General features: G+C 53.8%; 12 protein-coding genes across 12 annotated transcripts; 8 read left to right on the forward strand and 4 right to left on the reverse strand.

Annotated features, from left to right (window-relative positions):
• Positions 1 to 187: 187 nt before the first annotated feature.
• ASPVEDRAFT_144734 (uncharacterized protein) lies at positions 188 to 1662 on the forward strand (the record flags this gene model as incomplete). Its single annotated transcript, XM_040808013.1, has 2 exons — positions 188 to 532; positions 580 to 1662. The coding sequence occupies 2 exons, from the start codon at positions 188 to 190 to the stop codon at positions 1660 to 1662; spliced, it is 1428 nt and encodes a 475-aa protein (XP_040674285.1).
• ASPVEDRAFT_77170 (transcription factor domain-containing protein) lies at positions 1648 to 4046 on the reverse strand. The gene is made up of 4 exons (XM_040816382.1): positions 3980 to 4046; positions 3872 to 3936; positions 3090 to 3828; positions 1648 to 3038 (listed from the first exon to the last, which is right to left on the reverse strand). Exons 1-4 carry the CDS (start codon positions 4040 to 4042, stop codon positions 2091 to 2093), a joined length of 1815 nt encoding a protein of 604 aa, XP_040674286.1. The 5' UTR covers positions 4043 to 4046; the 3' UTR covers positions 1648 to 2090.
• Positions 4047 to 4784: 738 nt separating this feature from the next.
• Positions 4785 to 5871, forward strand: ASPVEDRAFT_402361 (DUF4267 domain-containing protein). Its single transcript, XM_040812093.1, has 2 exons — positions 4785 to 5080; positions 5129 to 5871. Exons 1-2 carry the CDS (start codon positions 5035 to 5037, stop codon positions 5509 to 5511), a joined length of 429 nt encoding a protein of 142 aa, XP_040674287.1. The 5' UTR covers positions 4785 to 5034; the 3' UTR covers positions 5512 to 5871.
• Positions 5872 to 6230: 359 nt separating this feature from the next.
• Positions 6231 to 8010, forward strand: ASPVEDRAFT_89743 (sugar porter family MFS transporter; the record flags this gene model as incomplete). Its single annotated transcript, XM_040818677.1, has 4 exons — positions 6231 to 6325; positions 6384 to 6768; positions 6814 to 7199; positions 7248 to 8010. 4 exons carry the CDS (start codon positions 6231 to 6233, stop codon positions 8008 to 8010), a joined length of 1629 nt encoding a protein of 542 aa, XP_040674288.1.
• Positions 8011 to 8539: 529 nt separating this feature from the next.
• On the forward strand, positions 8540 to 10440 carry ASPVEDRAFT_89744 (glycoside hydrolase family 1 protein; the record flags this gene model as incomplete). Its single annotated transcript, XM_040818678.1, has 2 exons — positions 8540 to 8703; positions 8748 to 10440. 2 exons carry the CDS (start codon positions 8540 to 8542, stop codon positions 10438 to 10440), a joined length of 1857 nt encoding a protein of 618 aa, XP_040674289.1.
• An 18-nt stretch (positions 10441 to 10458) lies between these two features.
• ASPVEDRAFT_402391 (uncharacterized protein) lies at positions 10459 to 12126 on the reverse strand. The gene has a single exon (XM_040812095.1). It carries the CDS (start codon positions 11974 to 11976, stop codon positions 10477 to 10479), a length of 1500 nt encoding a protein of 499 aa, XP_040674290.1. The 5' UTR covers positions 11977 to 12126; the 3' UTR covers positions 10459 to 10476.
• Positions 12127 to 12538: 412 nt separating this feature from the next.
• Positions 12539 to 14279, forward strand: ASPVEDRAFT_89746 (uncharacterized protein; the record flags this gene model as incomplete). Its single annotated transcript, XM_040818679.1, has 4 exons — positions 12539 to 12656; positions 12714 to 13126; positions 13186 to 13595; positions 13655 to 14279. The coding sequence occupies 4 exons, from the start codon at positions 12539 to 12541 to the stop codon at positions 14277 to 14279; spliced, it is 1566 nt and encodes a 521-aa protein (XP_040674291.1).
• Positions 14280 to 14518: 239 nt separating this feature from the next.
• Positions 14519 to 15603, forward strand: ASPVEDRAFT_34676 (aldo/keto reductase family protein; the record flags this gene model as incomplete). The annotated part of the gene is made up of 3 exons (XM_040810880.1): positions 14519 to 14645; positions 14692 to 15094; positions 15141 to 15603. The coding sequence occupies 3 exons, from the start codon at positions 14519 to 14521 to the stop codon at positions 15601 to 15603; spliced, it is 993 nt and encodes a 330-aa protein (XP_040674292.1).
• A 199-nt stretch (positions 15604 to 15802) lies between these two features.
• ASPVEDRAFT_47674 (uncharacterized protein) lies at positions 15803 to 18268 on the forward strand. Its single transcript, XM_040813838.1, has one exon. The coding sequence runs from the start codon at positions 15850 to 15852 to the stop codon at positions 17770 to 17772; it is 1923 nt and encodes a 640-aa protein (XP_040674293.1). The 5' UTR covers positions 15803 to 15849; the 3' UTR covers positions 17773 to 18268.
• ASPVEDRAFT_47675 (aromatic alcohol reductase) lies at positions 17819 to 18926 on the reverse strand. The gene is made up of 2 exons (XM_040813839.1): positions 18786 to 18926; positions 17819 to 18742 (listed from the first exon to the last, which is right to left on the reverse strand). Exons 1-2 carry the CDS (start codon positions 18813 to 18815, stop codon positions 17870 to 17872), a joined length of 903 nt encoding a protein of 300 aa, XP_040674294.1. The 5' UTR covers positions 18816 to 18926; the 3' UTR covers positions 17819 to 17869.
• Positions 18927 to 19349: 423 nt separating this feature from the next.
• ASPVEDRAFT_204142 (uncharacterized protein) lies at positions 19350 to 23081 on the forward strand. The gene is made up of 3 exons (XM_040809417.1): positions 19350 to 20168; positions 20213 to 20746; positions 21166 to 23081. Exons 1-3 carry the CDS (start codon positions 19371 to 19373, stop codon positions 22975 to 22977), a joined length of 3144 nt encoding a protein of 1047 aa, XP_040674295.1. The 5' UTR covers positions 19350 to 19370; the 3' UTR covers positions 22978 to 23081.
• Positions 23055 to 23910, reverse strand: ASPVEDRAFT_34681 (uncharacterized protein; the record flags this gene model as incomplete). The annotated part of the gene is made up of 4 exons (XM_040810881.1): positions 23055 to 23449; positions 23499 to 23611; positions 23657 to 23667; positions 23716 to 23910. The coding sequence occupies 4 exons, from the start codon at positions 23908 to 23910 to the stop codon at positions 23055 to 23057; spliced, it is 714 nt and encodes a 237-aa protein (XP_040674296.1).
• Between the last annotated feature and the right edge of the window lie 774 nt (positions 23911 to 24684).

Consider the following 24684-nt stretch of genomic DNA (forward strand, 5'->3'; position numbering starts at 1 on the left):
CATCTGGACTCCGGTCCTACCAGCCGAGCAGATCCCTATGAACATCTATCGCGAACATGTCAATCGCAAGTTCAGCCAGAGTCTTCGATCCTCGCACGATCTGCATAGATGGTCTGTCACCAACCCGCATGATTTCTGGATAGACCTGCATGCATACACTGGAATTGTCCCGTCGCTGCCGCCGACAATGACGCGCGCATATGATCCCAGTGTCCCCATGAGCGCTGTCCCCAAGTTCTTTGAAGGAGCGGTCGTCAACTACGCGGAGAACGTATTCCATGGCAAGCGTCTTCATCAAGCTGCGCTCATTGGGATCCGCGAGAAAGAGGACATTGCTGGAGATGTCTGGACCTGGGCGCGGCTGCGGGAAGCTGTGCGGCGGCTTCGCAGCGCCTTGCTTCAGAGCGGAGTACAGGAGGGAGACCGGGTTGGTGCTATCATCTCGACGAGTGTATGGTCTGTTGCGCTGTTCCTGGCTACTGCGTCGATTGGGGCTGTCTGGAGCAGCATTGCGCCAGATATTGGAGAGGAGGTACGTTGATTTGATACTGCGTCAGTATTCATTCTAATAGCTTTCAGGGCTGTGTGTCCAGATTAGACCAGATTAGTCCCAAGGTCCTTTTTGCAGACGACTGCTCGACATTCAAGGGCAAGACTCGGTCGAATGTCGACAAAGTACGGAATATCGTGGGCAGACTCACCCACAAGCCTGAACTGTTTATCATACAGCTGTCCAAGACTGCTCCCCCATTTCCCACTCTCGACAGCTTTCTCGCACGGTCCAGAGATGATAAACTGGAGTTCAACCGCGTCTCATATTCGCATCCTCTCTACATCCTTTACACCAGCGGCACAACCGGCGTACCCAAGTGTCTTGTCCACGCGCACTCGGTTATCATCCAACACAAGAAGACCTCCCTCCTCCACAACTCACTGACCCATGACGACGTGGTAATGCAGTACAGCAGCACCTCCTGGGTCCTATGGAACGTCATGGTAGGCCATCTATCCGTCGGCCCAACACTGGTTGTATACGATGGATCACCACTCTGGCCGAGTCCTAAAGCCATGCTAAAAGCCCTGGAGCACCACCGTGTAACCTACTGGGGAATATCCCCCGGATTCCTGCACCAGCTCGAGATGACTGGATCCATTCCCAAGGACGAAGCAGACCTAAGCGCGCTCAGGATGGTCCAAACCGGGGGATCTCACCTAGCTGCAAGCCAGTACCACTGGTTCTATCGCACGTTTCCAAAGTCCGTTCACCTCACAAGCGTCACTGGTGGTACAGATCTGGTTACGTCTTGGATCGGAACAGACCCAGCAGGGCCAGTATATCCTGGGGAAATCCAGCTCCCGATGCTCGGACAAGACGTCGACGTTGCCGACCCCTCCACAGGACAATCTATCAGAGAAACCGGCCAGCATGGAGAGTTCGTCTGCCGGACGCCATTCCCGTCAATGCCGGTATTCTTCTGGGGAGATCAGAACATGGCCAAGTACAAGGAAGCGTACTTTGATCTGTTCCCTGACTGCTGGGTGCAGCATGACTGGGCGAGTTGCAACCCGTCTACGAAGGGGTGGCAGATTCATGGACGAAGGTATGTCCTTATTCCTATTTACATAGTAAGTAGTCTAACATGTGTAGTGATGGTGTTCTGAACCCCCACGGTATCCGCTTCGGTTCGTCAGATATTTACTCTGTCGTCGAGGCCGAGCCCTTCAACAAAGTCATCGCGACAACACTTTGTATCGGGCGTCGTCGTCCGGCTGACAATGATGAGAGCGTATTCCTCTTTGTGGTCATGCATCAGCCGCATAAACTGACTGATGAACTGGTCCGAAAAGTCAAGGACGCAATCCGCAGCGGTCTCAGCCACAGACACGTCCCACGGTTCGTGATAGAAGTGCCAGAGATCCCAATGACAGTCAACGGCAAGAAGATCGAGACTCTCGTCAAGGGCATCATCTGCAAAGGACAGCTGCCGCCCAAAGTCAGCAACACAGTCACGAACCCAGACTGTCTCCCCTCATTCCTGCAGTTCTACACCCTAGAGGAACGGCACGCAAAGCTTTAAATTTCGATAGAACTACATAGATGAAAACAGATTCCCATCCAAAAGCCAGGACCCCCCTAAATCAAACCCAACCCCTTCCCAATCCCCCACCATCGTATCCGGATACTCCACCGGCAGCGGCGGCATATCCCACGCCTGCGCCTGCGCATTCGCATAAGGCTCCAGTAGACTCCCCTGCGACCCCTGCAGCGACGACACAGACGCACCAGCCTCATTCTCCACAACGGGTCCCCAAATGCGACACCACTTCGTATCCAACCCAGCCAAGAACGGGAGGACGTCCTCGTCCAGGCGTGCTGTATCGTGGATCCTGGCGCGCCTGCGCGGACTATCTTTGCCCAGCTTCTGGAGCGTGCGCAGAGCCCCAGACGCAGACCCCCACTGTTTCGAGAGGATATGCAAGGCTGCTTTCAGGATGATTGTGTCTTCGTCGACTAGTTCCTTGAGGCCGTCTATCCGCGCAGCAGGGATGAGCATTAGCCCCGCGCTGAGGACGTAGAATGTAGATGCGGCGCCGAGGCGGCATAGTTCATCGCGCTCGAGGAATTCCTTGAACAGCCCCGCGATAAACGACGCAGCGAGCAGGGAGCGGGCGGAGAGCGCACCGTCGGCAGGGGGTGAGCGGTCTAGGATGATGAGGTTGGCGAGGTACGTAACGAGAACTTGACGCTCTTCCATCGTGTACCCTGGGAATGGGCCGACGACGGCGGGGAAGTCCTGCTTGAACCAACGGAAGAGCGAGTTTTCGAGGCTTTGTTGGTTGGCGGGGGTGAGATCGCGGCGGAGACAGCGCTCGACGATATCGCCTAGGCACTGGCAGATGGAGACGTAGACAGGGAAGAGGCGGGCGTGGGCGTCTGGTTCGTCGAAGTCGTCGATAGAAAGAGGCGATACGTCGCTGTCGCTGAGGTTGATTGTTCGGGGGCGCCCGGTGCCTGCGGAGATGATGCAGTCGCGTAGCTAGATAGTTAACACTAGGGACTTGCACCATTCAATGTCAGGAAAACTTACCACAAGCGTCCACCATAGTCGCCTCCTTAGACCTCTCTGGCGATCCTTCACCGAAGGCTCCTTGTGCAGTCCAATCTGGAACGCGATCGATTCAGCAGCGCGCAGCCAGAAACCACCGGTATCAGTGGAAACCGTCTCTGGTCCGACCGGGTTATACCAGTGCAGCAGGATAGCACTCGTAACGGAAATCAAGGGATCTCGCTCGACTCCAAAGAAGAACAGGAGCTTTGCTCGGCGGTAAAAGTCGGAACTCAGCCCGTACTCATTCGGCTGGGTGGTCATCCTGCTCGCGGCAACAAAGATCGACTGTAACAGGAGAAACGAGGGCGTCGTGCCGGTCAACCAGGTCGGATCAATTATCGGCGTCCAGACCTGTCCGAATTCCATAAAAGTCGTAATCAATTCATGCTGGACCGGGTTGGACGGCAGCGTGAATGCACCCTGCTCCATCAGCAACTCCAGGTCGGCGCTGGACACAAGCGGGTGCTCTTTAGTGAGACTTGGAACGACCATGGCCTCGTCGAAGGAGGCATGACGGCCGAGATATCTGTCGCGCCCGCGGTATGTCGGGGCAGAGTCGGCTTTCTGGATGGCTTCGAGGTCCTTGAGCAGGGCAGCGCTCGGTTCAACACGCTTTTTCTCCCTGTCCTTGCCTTTATGTTTGTCGACCTTGTCTTTGCTTACTTTTGTCGGAGCTGAAAGATCATTTGTATATTCTTTTCGTTTTCGCGTATATGGCCTACACAGTTAGCACAGCGGCAATACTGCGGTGGCAGACTTACAGGCATTCAGAGCCGGCTTTGGCGCAATTGGAGCACGGCCTTTTCTTGTGGAGGTCGCATTTGACCTATCTTGTCAGAAGTATTCTATGGCAGGTGTGGAACTATTACCTTCTTCTTGTGGCAGATGATGCAGGAGTTCTGCATTGTGTTGGCTGGTTTGTTGGGAGCCATGTCGTTGGAGTCGTTTCTACGGAGATCAAGGAAGATGGCGGTTAACCGAGGGTATGCAGAATATATATCCGCAAAGTTATTTTCACGACACTCTTTGTTTCCTCCATTCTGCCCTTTGTTCTACTCTTGTCTTCTGTCTATTTCTCCCTCGTGTCAGCCTTGTCCTGTTGTAGTTCAGCAGACAAAGACTGCCGGCCATTTAAAATATACAGATCTAATCTGAGGCCATAAATCCTATTGGGCGAAATCACAGCACGTGATAGCTCCCACCGGAATTACCGTCCGGGTCATTTACTTTTAGATGACTTGGGCGACACCTCAACCAGTCGACCCTCAGTGGTTAACGGAAATGGTCTCTGCGTCCTCTGCAAAAGAACATGTCCAATGTTAGAATATCTTTGTGGGTACAAGAGAGGTGATCTAGTAGCCAAACTACCGGCATGAGTATATGTATGCTCTGAAACATTTACTATATATATATATAACAACATAGAGTTATGTAGTAAATACCACACATCACACTGATGCCGGCTCGATCAGATCCATGAACAGACTGGCAGACACCTTGAAATGGCCAGTTGAGCACGGGCCAGGTTAAGCATACCGCGTACTACGGACTGAGCTGACGGTGGTCAGCAAGGGGCGTGGTGTTGATCCAGTTCCAGTGACGACGGAGTGATGGCGATTTCCGTACGCAGCACAAGACTGGCCGGTCGCGTTTGTAAAATAGAGAGATCTAAGCATCTGTCTGAATATCCGAGACGAATCGATCGCTTTTTAATATTGGAACCTGCCAGTTGGGATCCGTGATCGACAGCATTGCCCGCTTGGCTATGTTGTCATACAGGGCGCAGCACTCTTAGAATAGCTCTTATGAGAGGACAGTTATAAGCAGCATGTCCCGCAGTTGAAGAATAGACAATAATTTGAAGGCTCGATACACTCTCTGGACGACATTCAAAGAACTTCTGATCCATCTCACCGTAATAGATATGGGGTTGACATCGCCGATCCCATCGTGGGTCTGGGGTTTCCTGGGTAAACACCATCACCTCTCTACAGCCACAACCCGCTAAGTACTAGCAGACTACAACAGCAGCAGATTGCCCGCCCTGATCGGAACTGTGTGCATCATCCGCGGCATCCGCAGCATCATCACCCCCGGGAACCAGTACTACGAATTCGGGGTGCCCCGCGAGGGCTCCGACGACCCGGTGTCAAAAGAGGGCACGGTCTCCCCGCTCATGTATGTCAAGGGCATCCGCGAGATCGGATACGGGGTCAGCATGGAGGTCGTGGGCAGACTGCACGACCCGAGGGGCGTGACGGGGATGCTTGCAGTGGGGGCCGTAATGAGCGTGGGGGACGCGGTGGTGGTTGCGGTGTTTGGGCGGGGGAAATACCAGATGGTTCTGTGGCATCTGCTGGTTGCGCTGTATTTCGGGGCGATGGCCTACTTGCGCTGTTAGTTACGGCCTCGGATGAGAGATGTCCGGCTTGAACAAATTAAGCCGACTTCTTTAGATTAAAACAGAGGCAAGCAAACCAATGGAAAGAGGTGGCGTTTCCAAGGCGCGAGGCGTATTCAAGCTCTCTCGGCAGCCGGCACTTGGCGAGGCGGATGTCCGTATCAGTCTGTATTGTTGTATCTGCAGTCTCCAGTTTTCTCTCCAGTTTCCCTCCAGTTTTCCTCCAGATTCAGGTCCACCCCCAGATCTCTGCTGTCAACCATGCCATGTGCCAACCATGGTAACCAGCCCACCATCTGCTCTGTCCACCATGTCTTCCATGTAACTGCCTCCCATTTTAACGTCGCCTCAATGTAACGTCGTTATTGCTGACAGCCCACTTTCTCGCCCCTATTCATCTACGCGACCTCGCTACCACACTAACCGTCCAGCTAGGACTACTCGGTGCTAGAGCCCTCGAAGGATCTGGCTACAAATTGACTCGAACCAGAAGAGAGACAATCCGCCGATTGGACCGCATTTGCTGGTAATGCGACGCTGCCGCCCGGCGTCCTGACTCGTCATCTCCAGGACAGCCAATGGGCGCTTTGTTGCTTGTGTTGCTGGTCAGATGCTTGTCATCCCCGCGTCGCCCTCTTTATTAGACTCCATCCCCGGCTTTTTCACTTTCTTCTGTCTTCTGTCTTCAGTCTCCAGTTCCTGTCCGGATCAGCGTCAAGATGGGCTACGTCTTCAGCAACATCTACATCATCACGACCATTGCGGTCATCGGTGGTGCCCTGTTTGGTTTTGACATTGCTTCTATGTCGGCCATGTGCGTCTAACTCTCACTGTTGGTACTGACTTCTGGTGTCTAATGTGTCTACGTGCAGTCTCGGCACCCAACAGTACAAATGCTTCTTCAACCAGGGCGGCCTCGACCAGGATGGCAAATGCGCCGGTCCCACCTCCAGTAACCAGGGTGGCATTTCTGCTTCTATGCCTGGTGGCTCGTTTCTTGGTGCTTTGGCTTCCGGAATCGTCACCGATGCCCTTGGCCGTCGCCGGGCTATCCAGGCCGGTGCCGTCATCTGGTGTATTGGAAGTGCCATTACCTGCTCCTCCTTCAGCATCGGCCAGCTGGTCGTCGGCCGCTTCATCAACGGTGTCTCCGTGGGTATCTGCAGTGCCCAGGTTCCTGTCTACGTCGCCGAGCTCGCTCAGCCCAGTAAGCGTGGAGCTGTCGTCGGTGCCCAGCAGTGGGCCATTACCTGGGGTGTACGTTTCAAGAGATTTATAACGGATGCACGCTAATTCCCGCAGATCTTGATCATGTTCTACATCTCCTACGGCAGCAGCTTCCTCACCGGCCCCGCCGCCTGGCGTCTGCCCTGGGGTCTGCAGATGATCCCCGCCGTGATCCTCTTCTTCGCCCTCTTCTTCATGCCCGAGAGCCCTCGATGGCTGGCCAAGAAAGACCGCTGGGAGGAGTGCCACGAGACCCTGGCTCTGGTCCACGCCAAGGGTGACCGCAACGCCGCGTTCGTCCAGACCGAGCTGCGCGAGATCCGCGAGATGTGCGAGTTTGAGCGCGACAACGCCGATGCCAGCTACCTCGACCTGTTCAAGCCCAACATGATCAACCGCACTCATATCGGCATGTTCACCCAGATCTGGTCGCAGCTGACCGGCATGAACGTGATGATGCTGTAAGTTCCATAAATCCACAGTTACTGTAATTGTACTAACGGTTGCAGGTACATCACATATGTCTTCGGTATGGCCGGTCTCTCTGGTAATGCCAACCTCGTCGCCTCGTCCATCCAATATGTCATCAACGTGGTCATGACCATTCTGGCCCTCTTCTTCATCGACCGCTGGGGCCGCCGCATCCCCCTCCTCGTCGGCTCCACCCTCATGATGACCTTCATGTTCGCCAACGCCGGCATCATGGCCACATACGGCAAGCCCGCGCCCCCAGGCGGCGTCGACAACGTCCCCGAGGAATCCTGGGACATGTCCGACGCGCAGTCCGCAGCAAAGGGCATCATCGCCTGCACATACCTCTTCGTCGCGTCCTACGCACCAACATGGGGTCCCGTCTCATGGATCTACCCACCCGAGCTCTTCCCGCTCCGTCTGCGCGGAAAGGCCGTCGGTGTCACCACCGCATCAAACTGGATTTTCAACTTTGCTCTCTCGTACTTCGTCCCGCCTGCCTTTGAAAACATCAAATGGAAGGTTTACGTCCTCTTCGGTGTCTTCTGCGCTGCCATGACCCTGCACGTGTTCTTCTTCTTCCCTGAAACGGCAGGAAAGACACTCGAGGATGTCGACGCCATGTTCCAGACGGACATCAAGCCGTGGCAGACCAAGGTGCAGTACCAGCACATCAAGAAGGCCGAGCAGGGCCAGATCGCCTTCAACAAGGCCGTCGAGGAAGAAGGGAACCCTAGCGGCCGTAAGGATTCTGCTGCTGAGGCTTCCCAGGAGAAGCACGTCGAGACAGCTGCCTCTTAAAGGGGTTGCGTAGTTAGAGTGATTCACTTCGTTCTTTTACAACGCAAGGAAATTGCAAGTTTGTTGGGTAGTTAACTGTCCTGGATAGTGAGCGCAGACGATAAGATATCATTGATAGTTTTAATGGAAATCCTCTCTCATACCGAGTTATAATCTGCTCCGCAGTCAATCATGTAGAGCAGCCTTAGACGTGTATCGGATCAGCGAAGATTCCCCAGTAGTTCAAAACCGCTTCCAACGGTTCACGCACAGACCGTGCACCGGGGTTTCTTCGGGCTTAGCATCTCCAACTGCAACTCCATCCCCGTGGGGAATCCATCTCCACCCGATTTTCTCTTTGTATACCCCGCAGTTAGCTATTAACTTATCCCGCATCGTCCAACAATTACCCAATGTAGCAGCAAACCGACGCTACTCGGGTCATTCATCCCCGTCGCCAGACCTCGGGAAATCCGACTTTGGGGTATAAAGAGCCACTCGTACCTAAGCAAGATACCCACCATGTTGGTAAAGTGATTCTCCGTACAAAATGGACGTTGTACTCCTTGCCGGCCTTGCGGCTGTAGCGCAGGCGCAGCAGATCTACGTCACGACGACAGGGTATACGGCGCGTCCGGAGTGTACAGCAGGTGCGAAGCCGACGCCTAGTTATCGCTTTGAGGAGTTCTCGTTTACGCAGAGTGAGACTGTTCGGTGAGACATCCTGCAACTTATTAGTGGCATCACTGACTATATAGGTATGCTACCTCTGTCCCCTCCCCGACAACGACACACACGTTTGGACCAGGGTATAGCGATGCCCTGGATAAACTAGGGACTATGCTGTCCACTACTACCTGGGGCAGCTGGGTACCGGGAAAAACAAGCATCTCAGCCACAGATACAGACGATAAATATGGCCAGGCAGCATGGTCGTCGCAGTGGGAGGCCGCCAGCCTGGCGAATTATACAGCTATCGGCCTCTACACAACCACCGCCAGCCCTACCCCTATTCCCTCGTCTGAGCTCGTCCTCCCACCCCGCGACTACTTCGGTCCGACCGACTGCTACAATTTCCCGGATGACTTCCTCTTCGGCGTTGCCGGTTCCGCAGCGCAAATCGAGGGCGCCATCGGACTGGAAGGCCGTGCCCCGACTCTACAGGAGAAACTGATCCAGGACGACTCCCCGAAGAACTACGTCACCAACGAGAACTATTACCTGTACAAGCAGGATATCCAACGCCTTGCCGCAATGGGGGTGAAGTACTACAGTTTCTCCATCCCGTGGACGCGCATCCTCCCTTTCACCGTCCCCGGGAGTCCAATCAACGAGCAGGGCATCAAGCACTACAACGATCTGATAAATTATATCCTAGAAGTTGGAATGCAGCCGGTCGTGACGATGCTACACTTCGACTCGCCGCTATATTTCCTCAAGGACGCGAATCTCTCTGCCACTGCTGATATCGGGTACAGCAACGGCGGATACTGGCATCCTGAATTCGTGGAGGCATTCGTCAACTACGGAAAAATACTGTTTACGCATTTCGCCGATAGAGTCCCCGTCTGGACGACGTTCAACGAACCGTTGCTTTATGCATTTAACTTTACCGGGATAGATAATGTGGTTCGCGCACATGCAGAGCTATACCACTACTACCACGACACCCTCGGCGGGACAGGGAAAGTCGGATTCAAACTAAACAATAACTTCGGCGTACCCAGGAATCCAAAGAATGAGAGCGACGTCAAGGCGACGGACAGATTCAACGAGATGCAGCTGGGTCCATTCGGGAATCCGCTGTGTCTGGGCGAGCAGTACCCTGATTCTATCCTTGAGACTCTCCCCGGGGCAACGGCGCTCAGCGAGGAGGATCTTGAGTATGTCGCCAATACGACAGACTTTTTCGGTATAGATCCGTACACGGCGACAGTGATCTCGGTCCCAGCTGGTGGGATAGAGGCATGCTCAAGCCAGAATATGGAAATCAACCCGTTATACCCGTACTGCGTGACGCAGGAAACAACGAACATCTTCAACTGGGACATTGGATACCGCTCGCACAGCTACGTCTACATAACACCGACATATCTACGCTCATACCTATCCTATCTATGGAACACATTCCGCAAGCCAGTGATAATCGGCGAATTCGGGTTCCCCGTTTACGAAGAATCAAAGCGTGATCTGGTAGATCAACTCTTCGACTCGCCGCGGAGTACATATTACCTCTCGTTCCTATCCGAGACGCTCAAGGCAATCTGGGAAGACGGGGTTCATGTCCTAGGTGCGTTTCCATGGAGCTTCATGGATAATTGGGAGTTTGGGGACTATGACAGCCAGTTTGGGATTCAGGTTGTGAATCGCACGACGCAGGAGAGGTTCTTTAAGAAGAGTTTCTTTGATGTTGTTGATTTTGTAGGGGCGCGAGGAGGATTGGGGTATTAGCAGTAGCAAAATAAAGTCGTTTCTATCGTGGTATGTCTATTTTGTGGGATGGCCGAGTGCTTCTGTAATAGTGTCAAAAGCCTTGCCCTTCCCCCCTTGTAGGTCCCGGTTCGTGACTTGCACCACAACCCGTTTGTATGTGATAAGACTAGGGATGCCGTTGTCTCGGACTTCGAGGATGAAGTGCAGAGCTTGTCCTTTCTCGAGAGCCTGGCCGGAGAGGATGCTCACTGCGCTGACCTCTGGTGGTGGTAGAGTTACCTTTACTACAGATCCATTGGGAGTTCCTTCAACGGGCCTGAATTCGACGTCTGGGACGACATGCCAGTGGATGTGCGATTGTGCTGTTGTTGGCTCTTTGTACTGGCACCAGGAGAACGAGATATCATCACCATCAGGATCATACGATTTCGACGCATCGAGAGTAATTTCAGTCCCTGCCTCAGCGTCTAACAATAATGGCTCAGAGCCAGCTGTACTGTCGTTAACAACGACTACCGGGGCATGGTTCGCCTTCGCCAGATAGCTGCTCAATGTCCACTGCATGCGCGCAGCAAAGTCGTTCTGGAATGCGTCTCTCCACCGCCAGATGGTAGCTTGATTGGAGGTGAATTTGGCGCCGTTCCTCCCAGTCACTGTATCCTTTGCATCCATGTAATGCTTCGAAGCGCCCCCAATATCCCCCAGGACATATCGACCACCCCAGCTTCCCCAGTGCGGGTTCTCCGGCGACCCCAGGCCATTCTGGATCAGATATAGCAGCGTCGGAGTGTCCCCCTCCATGATAAACGAGTAATCAGGATACTCCTTCCCCAGAGGTCCAATCTGGATATGCTCCTTCAACCAGTCCAGCTTCACCTTGGTCACATCAGGTCCGCCCTCATCCAACGGCATGAGCAGATCACCCGATATGCCCACCCACGCAGCCATCCCATACTCCTTCCACCCATGCACAGAGCAGATATAGAAGATATCTGGATAATTGACGCGGATCCACATCCCCGTATCATCCTGGTCGCTGATCGCATAAACCCGCAGCCTCGAGCGCAGCTCAGCCGCCGTACCCGCCCTCGTCCGATCAATCTCTTGCAGCGCCTGGGCAATAACATTCGTCCCTCCCCAGCAAAGCACCCAGAGCGGCTTATCCTCCGCCTCAAGTCGCTGTATCAGCAGTTCAGTGCCCTCAGCCAGCGGGACGTTGTCACGCAGCGCTTCACGACCATAGCACGCCGGGCCGGCCTTGATAAGCGACTTGAGATACCCCGGATCAGGGTAAGAGTTATCAGGATGAACGTGTGCGTTCAAGTTATCGACAACCTGTGCGTACGCCTGCACGATGCGCGTCATGTCCTCTGGGTGCACTTTATCGCGCATCCAGGTCGATGTACACGCGACCAGGCCCTGGACGTGGAATTCATTTCCATATAGGAGGAAGCGGACGAGGGATTCGGCGTCGTCGGGCTCGTTGGAGATGTCGGATATGACGAAGGCGCGGTGTTTGGAATTCACCCGGCGGAGGAGTGTTTGGGCGGGCATTTTAATATCTTGGTACTCGTATGTTCTCGCTTTGTAGGCTATGGGTAGGGTATTTATATCGTCGCTGGGAGATATTTATTACGTCCCTGCACTTCTTCAACTACGTTGGCAGTGGTTTGGCAGTGGACTGGACACCGTGCTTCCAACTGCCCTTTCAGATAGTGGATCTGCCCAGTAAAGTCATTACTTAAGCGGGGATGCAGTTGGATCCAGAATTCAGGCTTCTCCGGGCGTGTCTTACTGGTCAATTCCGCCTGCTGGCATGCCCCATTCTGCACGGCCGAAGATTTGCCGGGCCAGATCTCCATGACAAGCCCAGGAAGCAGTTAGACCAGGTTCATGGCGGCTAATCTTTCTGGTGATGGCTGGAAACAGCAATTGCAACCTTAGCCAATCCGTAAATGGAATCTCGAAGCTGCTAGCGGTCCCGACAGAGTGGACTCGGCACACGAGGCGTCATTCCGTGTCCCCATGGGGTTCAACATCAAGTCCTGTATAAGTACCGGGATACCCAGACACAGGCTATACAGAGTAAACGACGGAAGTACACAATACATTCAAGATGGTTACAAACAAGGAGACTGCTTACCACGCAGAGAGCGTCCCCGTCGAGGCCCCTAACACCTCGACCAAGCTGACCTGGCGGGAGCTGTGGGACAGCAAGCGGGTGCTCGCCTGGTGTACGACCCTACTCAGAGCAGCCAGTATACAATTGGAATGTCACTGACACAGTGCAGGCTTCTTCATCTTCCTCCTCCCCATCAACTTCGGCTACGAGAACAGTACCGTGGGCAACCTGCTCGCCGTCGACCCCTTTCTCGAACAATTCGGCGTCGAGGTCAATGGCACCCGCGAGATCCGCGCCAAAGACCAGCAGATCCTGAATGCTGCGACGACAGTGGGCCTGTTCTGCTCGGCCTTTGCAACAGGTGTCATCTCCGATTTCCTAGGGCGTAAGAAGACGATCGTCTTCGGCTGTGTGTTGTGCGTGGCCGGCATCCTCACGCAGTACTTTAGCAACACCATCATGCAGCTGTTTGGGGGGAAGTTGCTGGGCACGTTTGGCTTTGGGCTGGGACATTCACTAGGCCCTGTGTTTGTGGCAGAGCTGGCGCCTGTTCGTGTCCGTGGTCTGTGTCTGTCGCTCGTCGTATGTTCTCCAACTTATCCAGAAGCACCTGTCTCCAGCTCTAATCAATATATACCTAGAACACGATGATCGTGCTCGGTCAGTGGCTCAACTCGGCGGCCGTTCTAGGCTCGCAGAACCGTACTGACAGCTTCGGCTGGCGCATTCCCATCATCACCCAGATGATCCCTCCTGGGCTGTTGCTTCTCGGCCTGCCCTTCCTCCCGGAGTCTCCGTCCTGGCTCATCATGAAGGGCCGGCCAGAAGAAGCCGCAAAGTCCTTCCTCAAGTTCAACGGTCCAAAGTTCGACGTCGACGACGCAATGGCCGTGACCACTGCTGCAGTCCAACAGGAACAGGAGCTTGCTCGGACGGGTTCCGCCTGGCTCGACTGCTTCAAGGGGAGCGACGGTCGGCGTACGCTCATTGTCTGCATGGTGTACATCGCGCAGCAGTTCGTCGGAGTGAACTTTGTCTCTGGATATCTCACGTACGTCCTCAACGTCATAATCCCATCCTATGCATCTCCTATACTGACGAACGAACTAGATATTACTTCAAACTCGCCGGCGTCCAGAACGCACTCGGCGTCGCACAAGCCGCCTTCGCCATCCAGCTCTTCGGCAACATCTGCTCCTGGCCACTGGTCGATCGCCTCGGTCGTCGACCCATGATAGTCGGGGGTACATTCGCCATGACCGGCGGACTGCTCCTGATCGGCTTGATCAGCATCAGCGAGTCCAGCCAGGCGCTGAAAGCAACGGTCGCATTCATGACGCTATGGGGGTTCCTGTACCAAGCGACACTAGGCGCAGTCTCATACGCCGTCGGCGGCGAAACACCGAGTCCGCTGCTGCGTCAGAAAACATACTCGATCAACATCATGTCGGCGACTGCGGTGTCGTGCGCGGTGCTGCAGATCATGCCGTACCTGCTCAACACCGACGAGGCCGATCTGGGCGGCAAGATCTGCTTTGTGTTCTTTGGCCTGTCGCTGCCTATGTGTGTGTATCTGTTCTTCTGCCTGCCCGAGTTGAAGGGGCGATCGGTGGCGGAGATCCAGGAGATGTTCCAAGCAGGCGTTGCGGCGCGCAAGTTCAAGGATTATGTGTGCCAGAGCCCGGTGGAGATCGAGATGGAGAAGAAGGACAGGAACCTGGAGGCTGATTCGTAGACGGAGGGATCGGTAACTCGTAAACTATCCGGAAGAAGGGGATAAGATCGGTAATCGAGGGCTTATTTCTATCTCCGTTGTCCGTTGTGTTGTTGTACTGATGTTGATGACTGGAATTAATTGGAATTAATTGTGTGGTCCTGCTTAATTCCGCTATAAATCCACTCTCCCACCAACACAACACAACACAACAACCAACAACACTCTTCTCTCCACACTCTTCTGTTCTACTCTACAAAATGGTCCAAGTTGGCTCGCAGACTGTCGGCCCCATTGGCTTCGGCCTCATGGGCCTCACCTGGCGCGCTACTCCCCCTTCCCAGGAACAGGCCTTTGAAGCCATGCGCGCGGCCTTGAAAAATGGCTGTACGTTGTCCACTGTTTGTCTTGATTTTGTTAACATTAACAAAAGGCACCCTCTGGAACGGCGGCGAATTCTACGGAAAGCCCGACTACAACAGTCTGGTCCTGCTCGAGCGCTACCTCGAGAAATACCCCGAAGACGCCTCCAAGTTCGTCATCAACATTAAAGGAGGATTGAATTTGCAGACATTCCATCCCGACGGGTCTGTTGAGGGCACGCGCCGCACGCTCGACGACTGCATCAAGCAACTGAACGGGCGCAAGAAGCTCGACCAGTTCGAATTTGCGCGCCGCGACCAGACCGTCCCCATGGAGGTGACGTTTGGCGTGTTGAACGAGTATATTAAGGCCGGCAAGCTCGGCGGCGTGGCGCTGTCGGAGGTCCGCGCCGAGACGATCCACGAGGCTGTCAAACATACCAAGGTTGTTGCGGTGGAGGTTGAGCTTTCTCTGTACGCCCCCCTACCTAGTCTATAGTATTGTATCCCACCTAACTAGTTTCAGGTTTGAAACCGGCCCCCTCGAGAACGGCGTCGCGGCCGCTTGCGCCCAGTACGGCATCCCGCTGGTCGCATACTCGCCCATGGGCCGGGGCCTGTTAACCGGCCAAATCCGCAAATTTGACGACCTGCCCGCGGACTCGATGCTAAGAAGGTATCCCCGCTTCCAGCCCGAGAACTTCGAAATCAACATGCAGCTGGTGGCCAAGGTGGAGGAGCTGGCGCGCGCAAAGAACTGCACCCCGGCGCAGCTGGCAATTAACTGGGTGCGCTCGCTATCGCGGCGCCCGGGGATGCCGACCATCATTCCCATCCCTGGCGCGACTACTGCAACTCGCGTGGAGGAGAACTCCAAAGTGATTGACCTGGACGACGGCGAGTTGGCGCAGATCGATGCCGTCCTGGCCAAGTTTACGACTGCGGGGGAGCGGTATCCTGCCGGCGTTCCTACCAATACCTAGCCTGCTATAGCCTGTACTACTATGCGCCTGGATAGAATCAAGTTTTATTACATTATCCTTACCTATTATCCGCTCGGTGCTCGGACACGTAATTGTGCCTGGTGGTGTGGTCATGATATCATAGTGGGAGCCTGTATGATATCATATCAAGGTAATTCTTATTAACACGAAAGCTGAACAAATTTAAGAAATAGATAGCAGCAATTCCACTTCCAGTTGTTCAATAAATTCTTCACAATCGTGACTATGGCAGGCTATCACCTCCCCGTCGACCTCAAGCAGTTCAAGAAGCTCAAGCTCGATCCCACGAGCAAGCAGCTCACCGACCAGCAGAAGAGCGACCTGCTGCACAACATCAACGTCTTCCGCGATGCCATCGTCGCCTTCACAGCGACCGGCGCCGCCCGAGGCCAAGCAGGCCACACCGGAGGGCCCTTCGACACAGCCCCCGAAGTCTGCATCCTGCTAGGCTTCCTCAACGCCAACCCGTCCGGCTTCTACGACGCCATCTTCGACGAAGCCGGCCATCGCGTCGCAACACAGTACCTCCTCGCCGCACTAGACGGTAAAATCGAACCAGACCACCTCCTCAACTACCGCGACGCCAACTCCAAACTCCCCGGCCACCCCGAACTCGGCCTCACCCCAGGCGTGAAGTTCAGCTCCGGCCGCCTCGGACACATGTGGGCCATGGTCAACGGCATCGCCATGGCAAACCGCGACAAGGCCGTCTTCCTGCTCGGCTCGGACGGGTCCCAGCAGGAAGGGAACGACGCCGAAGCCGCCCGCATCGCCGTGGCAAAGGACCTGAACGTCAAGGTCTTCGTCGACAACAACGACGTCACCATCGCAGGCCACCCATCGCAGTATCTAAAGGGGTACGAGCTCGAACGTACCCTGTCCGGCCACGGACTCAAGGTCCTACGCGCCCAAGGCGAGAACATCGACTCGCTCTACAGCGCCATGGTCGAGACCATCAACACCCCCGGCCCAGCGGCTGTCATTGTCGACCGCAAGATGGCGCCGGGAATTGAAGGCATCGAGGGCAAGACGCACGCGCACGACGTCGTCCCCGTCGACATTGCACGCAAGTATCTCACCAAGCGCGGGTACGCTGCCGAGTCGCTCGCCTTCTACGACCAGATCAAGGCCGCCAGTAACCCGCACCAGTATCTTGGCTCGACGAAGGATAAAGGCGGGAACCGGGTTATCTTCGGCGAGGCCGTGAACGGTGTACTGGACGGACTGAGCAAGGAAGAAGCCGCGAAGCGCGTTATGGTCATCGACTCGGATCTGGAAGGTTCAACGGGTCTGAAAGGTATCCACCAGGCTCACCCAGAGGTATACGTTTCGTCTGGAGTGATGGAGCGCGGAAACTTCAGCGCCGCGGCAGGATTTGGTTTTGGAAGTGACGGCTCGCGACAGGGCGTGTTCTCGACCTTCTGCGCGTTCATCGAGATGTGTATCTCCGAGATCACGATGGCGCGGTTGAACGGGTGTTCGGTGCTCTCTCACTTCTCGCATAGCGGCGTGGATGAGATCGCTGACAACACATGCCACTTTGGGCTGAATGCCTTCTTCGCTGATAACGGGCTGATGGATGCCGAGAGCACGGGGCTTTACTTCCCTGCTGACGGCGAGCAGATGAAGGCCGTTGTGCGCAAGGTCTTCTTCAACAAGGGGCTGCGGTTTATCTTCTCGACGCGCTCCAAGGTCCCTTACATCCTGAAGGAGAACAGCGAGGAGAAGCTGTTCGGTGGGGACTACGAGTTCGTGCCTGGTAAGGAGGAGTACATCCGCCGCGGAAAGGCCGGGTATGTTGTCTCCTACGGTGACATGCTCTACCGCTCTCTGGACGCCGTTGAGCGTCTGCGCAAGGACGGTCTTGACGTGGGATTGATCAACAAGCCAACTCTGAATGTGGTGGATGAGCAGGCGATCAAGGATTACGGATCCAGTCCGTTCGTTGTGGTTGTCGAGTCGTTGGCCCAGAAGACCAGTCTTGGTTCGAGGCTGGGCAGCCACCTGCTTGACCGTGGTCTGAAGCCACGATACCGCATGATGGGTGCAGTCAAGGAAGGCTGCGGTGGTCTGTTTGAGCAGATCAATGCCCAGGGCTTGGGACCTGATGATATCGTGCGTGTTGTGAAGGAGGCTGCTGGCAAATAAACGTTTATGAAAGACAAAGACTACTTCAATAATGAAGGAATGATAAGAATTGTACGTTAGATATGAATATTGCTGTTATCAGAGGTAGCTAGACTATCTAATTCTGATTTGCGTTCACAACATTCTGAATAACCTGCTTGATACCCTCTTTATCCAGCTGCTGGATACCCAGTAACTCATTGTCCGGCTCTTTAAACAGCCCACCTGTCTCAGCTCCCCAGATAGCCTTGTAAATGAACGGCAATATAGTCCCATGGTTAAAGACCCCCTGCTTAATCAATCCCAACGCCTTCTGAGCCTCGGCCTCCGTATCCGGCTCCGTGATTGTCCATCCATCGCCCCCAACAACCTCCTTCGACAGCTCCAACACGTCCTTCAGCGTCGAAACCGCCTCACTGACTCTAACAACCCGATTCTTCGTCTCCTCGGGCTTACTCAACACACCTACAACGGCCTTCCCAACCGCAGCCAGTGTAGTAGTACTATAAAGCCTCTCTCCCCCATCATGCAGAGCCGCGACCTTCTTCACAGGCGAAATGGGAAATCCAGCCTGAAGGCCCCAGTCCAGGAACGCCCCATTATACACAATGGTATAGGTAATCTTGCCCTCCGCAGCAAGGGACTTCAACAATTCCTGGGCTTGCACCTTAGGCCCATACACCGGAGCAGCACGGTTAATAGGGTTATCAAGGTCCGAGCCGAACTCAGACGGGAGGAAGCGCGAGACGCCAGCTGCCACGGCGGCGTGGATGAGGTTCGTCTGGGCCTCGGCGGCGGTAGGTGGGATTGCGGAGACGACTGCGTCTGTTCCTTGCAGGGCTGTAGTGAGGGAGTCGATGGAGGTATAGTCGACGGGCACTGCTTTGACGTTTGCGGGGAGGGTGGGCTTGGAGTCTGGACGGCTGAAGACGGTGACGTTGAAGCTGGAGGAGACGGCGGAGAGGAGTGCTGGTCCGAGGTTTCCGCTTATCTGTTTGTGTTAGAAGTGTCTTCATTGTAGATGAAGTACATACACCAGCGAGGACAACGTTGCGGATAGACATGGTGAAGTATATATCACGGAGCTTGAGTGTATATCGATAGGTGTGCTTGATTTGAGTCCAGTTGCTTTCAAGAAATTAGATGCTTCTCTGATGGGCATTGTTCAAGACAGCATCTTAAATACCTTTCCTCTGATTCCGTCATCTGATGCGATTTCCGTCTTTGTTTGCTGTACTCGGAGATACCGGGCATCCCGCTCGGCCTTTCCACTCTGGGCCCACTCGGCCCCGAGTGGGCGCCATTGGCTGAATCAGCGGCACAATTCCTTCATTGGTGAGTTATGCAGGGAATCGACGCCAGAACAGACCGATTTCTATCTCGTTCGGATACCGTGTCTGCAGTCAGCTCATTCAAGCAGGTGGCTCAACATATCCTAATTGGTTCAAGAAAGAATAGCCCGATTGGTGTCAATTGCATCCCACTCTGCCGAGATATCCCACCGGCTAGCCATCCCACCGGCATTGCTGCATCCCACCGGCAATCCCACTTCGCCCACCGGCCTTTTCTATGCCATTTCCCACCCCAATTGCCAAACTATCCCTCCCGATCAACATCAAATGATTGCGTGCGACTATCCCGGCTGCACGGCTCAATACCGGCGCAAGGAGCACTTGACCCGTCACGCCCGGAAACACTACCCCGCTGCCCAGAGATTGACCTGCGACATCTGCCACAAGAACTTTGACAGGACGGATTCTCTACGGCGACACCACCAGGTGCATCTGCGAGAGCAGGGCGAGAGTATAGCACCGCGCGCATCAAAGGCCTGTGATAGGTGCCACAGTAGCAAAACGAGATGTAATGGCCAGGAACCGTGCAATGTGTGTTCCCGGCGGGGGCTGTACTGCACATTCAACCGACTATCGAAGAGGGCACTGGCTGGTGACGACAACTATGAATATCACACAGACAACATTTCCAATAATATCCAAGATACAGAAATGCAGAACAACAATGCATACGATGGCTTACCAACGGACCCTTCCCTCAGCGCTGCACCAAATCATCCGACCTCATTCTCCAGCAGCGAGATCCAAGATCTCCTGCGACAGCACGAAGACCGCCTCCGTGCACAAGGACTCTTAGTTAACCGGGATGCCGAGCCGGGGTGTGGAGAGTCCCAAGAGCCAGACAATGCGGAGCTGGACTTTGACCACTACGTGGATGTGTACTTTGGCCACTTCCACCACCACTGGCCTATTGTGCATGCAGGGTCGTTCCGACGGAGCAAGGAGCCGCAGATCCTTCTTCTAGCAGTTGTGATGATTGGGCTTTGGGTTACCGGCGAGACGGGCTCGCAGACTAGGGCTGTAGCAATGCATGAGAAATTGCTAACTCTGCTAGAAAGTCGAACGGTAAGAGCACTCCGTCCCAGACATACCAGAAGCTAATGATGCAGGATAACTGGAAACTGAACATCGAATTCAAGGACAAAATGTGGCCCATGACAACACACCAAGCGGTAATTCTGAACATCATCTTCGCGATAATGCGAGACGCGCGTGATGATATACTCCAGCGGTGTCGCATTATGCTCCATGCTGTAACAGCAACCTGCATAACAGGCGGCTTATTCTCGTACCAGAACATGCGGGCCCAGGTCAGCCCAACCGACTCTGTTCTATTTGGGTGGACATATATCGAGGAGCTCAAGCGCCTTGCACTGGCTATCTTCAAACTAAACCTCCATTTCGACACCGGGATGCTGAGTTTATCCGACTTGACTTTTCCGCTGCCCGATAGCGGGTATCTGTTTGACGCACCGGGAAGTAATGAATTCTATCGCCGGTATAATGTCCAGGTTGAATGTGGGACTTGCCCTGGGAGTAAGCCGCCGATTCGCGAATTGGTAAAGGCTGTGCAGGAGGGTAGGAAGGGGGGAGGTTTACTATTTCATGTTGATCCATGGCTTTCGTTTGTGGTATCACAATATGTGCAGTCTGGGGTGTAGTAAGGGTATGTTTCGATAAGGACTTCATAATTAGCCAGATGTAGATAAATCTAGTTTAATATAAATATCGGTCTGAATGTTGCATCAGTCCTATCCTCTCCCTAGTAAGTGGCAAGGCTCGCTCCGGGAAGCAAACACCTGGATTCTAAATAAAATCTTATATCAACAATTATACTGAGGAGAATCTACGAGGTATGCCGCAATTTTCTAGGCATTTATGCACCCATCCACTTCCTGCCCACCGGCACATTAATAATCAATGCAGCAAGGAGTGGGCCTACACCAACAAAGTCTATATAACACGGGCAATTCAGCTCCTCCGGTTCAGGACTTAAACAGCTAGAGGAAACAAGACGGTAATGACGGCCACAGGAGAAGGCTCAATGCCGCGGCCATCCCAGGCACTGGAGAGGGTATTGAGATACCTAACAGAGCAGATGTGCATAGGACATGGACGATGCAGTCACCACCAGAATGGGACTTGGTTCCTTGAGATGGATACGTGGGGCCAGCTGGGGGTGCTACGACACCTATTGTGCCAGCGCGACCCAGACTTGCCATTCACAGAGCAGATATTAGACGACATCGACACGGTCCTGACTCAAAAGCACAGCCATACATTGATAACACCATCCGCATCAATTACGCCGAGAATCACTCTTACCCATGGTGAACAGGCGACAAGAATCTCGCTGTGGAAAGGCGACATCACTACTCTAGGAGATACTACGGCCATTGTAAACGCAGCCAATTCTGCCCTGCTGGGCTGCTTCCGTCCATCCCACCGGTGTATTGACAACGTTATCCATTCCGCGGCTGGTCCTCGTCTCCGTCAAGCATGCTATGGCCTGATGCGAGAACAAGGCCATGAAGAACTCGTCGGACGGGCAAAAGTGACGCCAGGGTTCAATCTGCCAGCATCTTATGTCATTCATACTGTCGGACCGCAGCTCAACGGTGATCGAACGCCCAGCCCCAGCCAGAGAAAGCAGCTGAGCGAGTGTTATGTTTCGTGCCTTGAGGCAGCAGAGTCGCTACCGGCACTGCCAGATGCACGCAAGGTTATTGTGTTTTGCTGTATTTCGACGGGACTATTTGCCTTCCCGTCAGATATCGCGGCAGACATCGCCATAGAAACAGTACATGACTGGTGCCTGAAGAACCCTGGAACAACCCTGACTGATATCATTTTTGACACCTTCCTTCAGCGGGACTGGGAATTATACAATGCTAAGATTTCAAAAATAACCACTGGTATCGATAGAGATGCCCGAATAACGACGGCTGCACAACCCCCAAGCACGGCTATATCTTCTGCAGTTCAACAGGCCCAGTCCTGGCTCCACGATGCAGACTACCTCATAATCAGCGCCGGTGCTGGCCTTTCAGCAGCAACCGGACTAGAGTACACCTCTACAGACCTGTTCGCAAAATACTTCCCAGCTTTCCTCCCCCTCGGTCTCAGAAAGCTCTACGACGTCTTCGGATTCAGCCAGTGGAAATCTCCAGCCCAGAAATGGGGCTACTACTTCCACCACCTCGACATGGTCCGCAAATGGCCTGCATCTCCTCTATACAAGAAATTATTAAAAATAGCCAACCGCTTCGGCAGTCGCTGCTTCATCCGCACTTCAAACGCAGATGGTCTCTTCGTGGCAAACGGGTTCCACCCATCGCGCATCTCAACTCCACAGGGGCAATACGCCTATCTGCAATGTTTCGCGAAATGTCGTCGTGAGGCTGTATTCCCCTCTGCGCCGTTTCTTAATGCCGCGCTTCCGTTTCTGCACCCGGAGACGCAGATACTTACAGACGAGTCCAAGATCCCATCCTGCAAGTACTGTGGTGGTGAGCTGACGCTCTGCGTTCGGGGTGGGGACTACTTCAATCAGGCCCCATTTGTGTCTCAGGAGCGTGAATATGCACGGTTCCTGCGGCGGGTATCTACAGATATAGAAAGGGGTGTCACTGCAGAGGGAGCAGCGACGACAAGGGCTGTTGTCTTGGAGCTAGGCGTCGGTTTGAACACGCCCTCTGTACTACGGTGGGCGAATGAGGAGTTAGTCGAAGAATCACCGAAAGGTGGGATTCGATTGATTAGAGCGGGACTTGAAGCCGCTGGATGTGCGCCTTGGGAGCTTGAGGAAGAGGGCCTAGCTGTTGGGATAACAGGGGATTTGAATAGTGTTGTTGATATGCTGGCTATTGAGTAGATGGTATAAATTAACGCCTGCTGGTTTGAAAGATATTCCCATTCAATTAACAGCAGAGAAAGAGGCGATGTCTTAGCTTAGTAGTCCGCATTCCATAGAGGCTTAACAGACCACGCCATAGCCTTCGGCTCAAACGCCACACACTGATCATTCTCATCAGCAGTGAAAGTGTGCACAATCTCGCTGGTACACTCCTTATCTGAGTACGCCGCAATCTCCCACCCGTTGTTACCGCTCTGAACTCCGGAGGTGAACAAGATATCCTGGACGCCGGGGTTGACATAGTAGCAGTCCGTCGGCAGGTTCAGGCTAAGTGTCATACCGACGCCGCTACAGTCGTCATTCAGTGTATCTAGTCCCAGCTGTACTCCAAAGTCCAAAGGGACCGGGGTGTCGGAGTTTTCAGGGACTGTGGTAATTTCCCCGGTTCGGTTGGAGAGGAGGTGACCTTCGTAGTTGGCGATGTGTTCCTCTGCTCACGATTAGTTCTATTTGGATAAACTTCTGGTAACAGGCTATACCAAGGTTCAGAGAGGTCGTTTGATAGCTGGGACCTGTTGCAATGGGGCACGAGCATTGCAAGGTGTTGCCGTCAATGAGGGTACATTCCCTGCAGGACTGGCGGTATTGGCCACTATACTACTGTTAGCTGAATTTCCAAATGTATATTTATACATACTCTTCCTTCCACTATGAACATATTAGCGTTGTCTACTTCAGGCGGCAATGAATACGTACCGCGAGATCTCCACCATCGTTTCCGACGTTAGAATTCAAGAAGACACTGCTGGTAATATCGTCGCCATTTCCAGAAGGGCAAGTAGCAACCAGCCAGGAATTGTTGAGCGAGATATCGGTGCACTCGGTCGAGAAGCCCTGGGCAGCAGCGAGGGATGCACCGGCGAGGGCGAAGAGGACGGAAGAACGATGCATTCTGAGTGGTTGGATGGTATGAACAATTACACAAATAGCTATGGAATACAGTGGCGTCGAGCCCATATTTATATCCTTTTTTGTATACACAGTCGATCTAGGCTAATCAGAACGGGGGTATCTTGCATTAGGGTGTAACACATCGGACATCCCCGACTGCTACATCGTCGCAGCTCTGTAAATATGAGTTGCCTGTCGTCCAGCTAACATGACTCGTGAAGCAAAATCCGACAGGAAACTTACTGTTCAATTCGCGGGACTAAAGTGGTGGCTGCGCTAAAGGCATTCTGCAACGGGCTGAGCCACATCAGAGTTCCTCACGGAAGCCGGGCATTTGATCATTTGAACTTGCCAGAGAACCAAAGAGTGCCTAGGTTAATAACTGAGTTACTGGCTATCTATGCTTGGAACAATCTCCACAATGCGCATCCCACCTGGGCCGGAATGAACCTTCCGACGCCATTTTCTATAACGTCCTGCCCTAGTACGCAGTGCAGAATCTATCGCGTTGCCAGGTCTTTTTCGCGAGGTACATGTAGCTCAGAGATACTGTTGCATAAGTAGAGTAGGGACTTAATTTTGTAATTGTCAGAGCCAATATCGCTCGTCTCCAGGCTCTAATTCAAGGCAATGTAGCAAGCCTGGGGACGAGGACTACAGGGACATGGTCGATATTCTTCGTTGACCATTCTCATGGCATTCAGTAAGTCCGGAGCCAAGGCCGAAACTGCCTAATATCAAGTAAGAATAGGGCTTGGTCTAGAACCGGTAAAG

This window comes from Aspergillus versicolor (assembly GCF_001890125.1).
Source record: "Aspergillus versicolor CBS 583.65 unplaced genomic scaffold ASPVEscaffold_16, whole genome shotgun sequence".
Lineage (NCBI taxonomy): Eukaryota > Fungi > Ascomycota > Eurotiomycetes > Eurotiales > Aspergillaceae > Aspergillus > Aspergillus versicolor.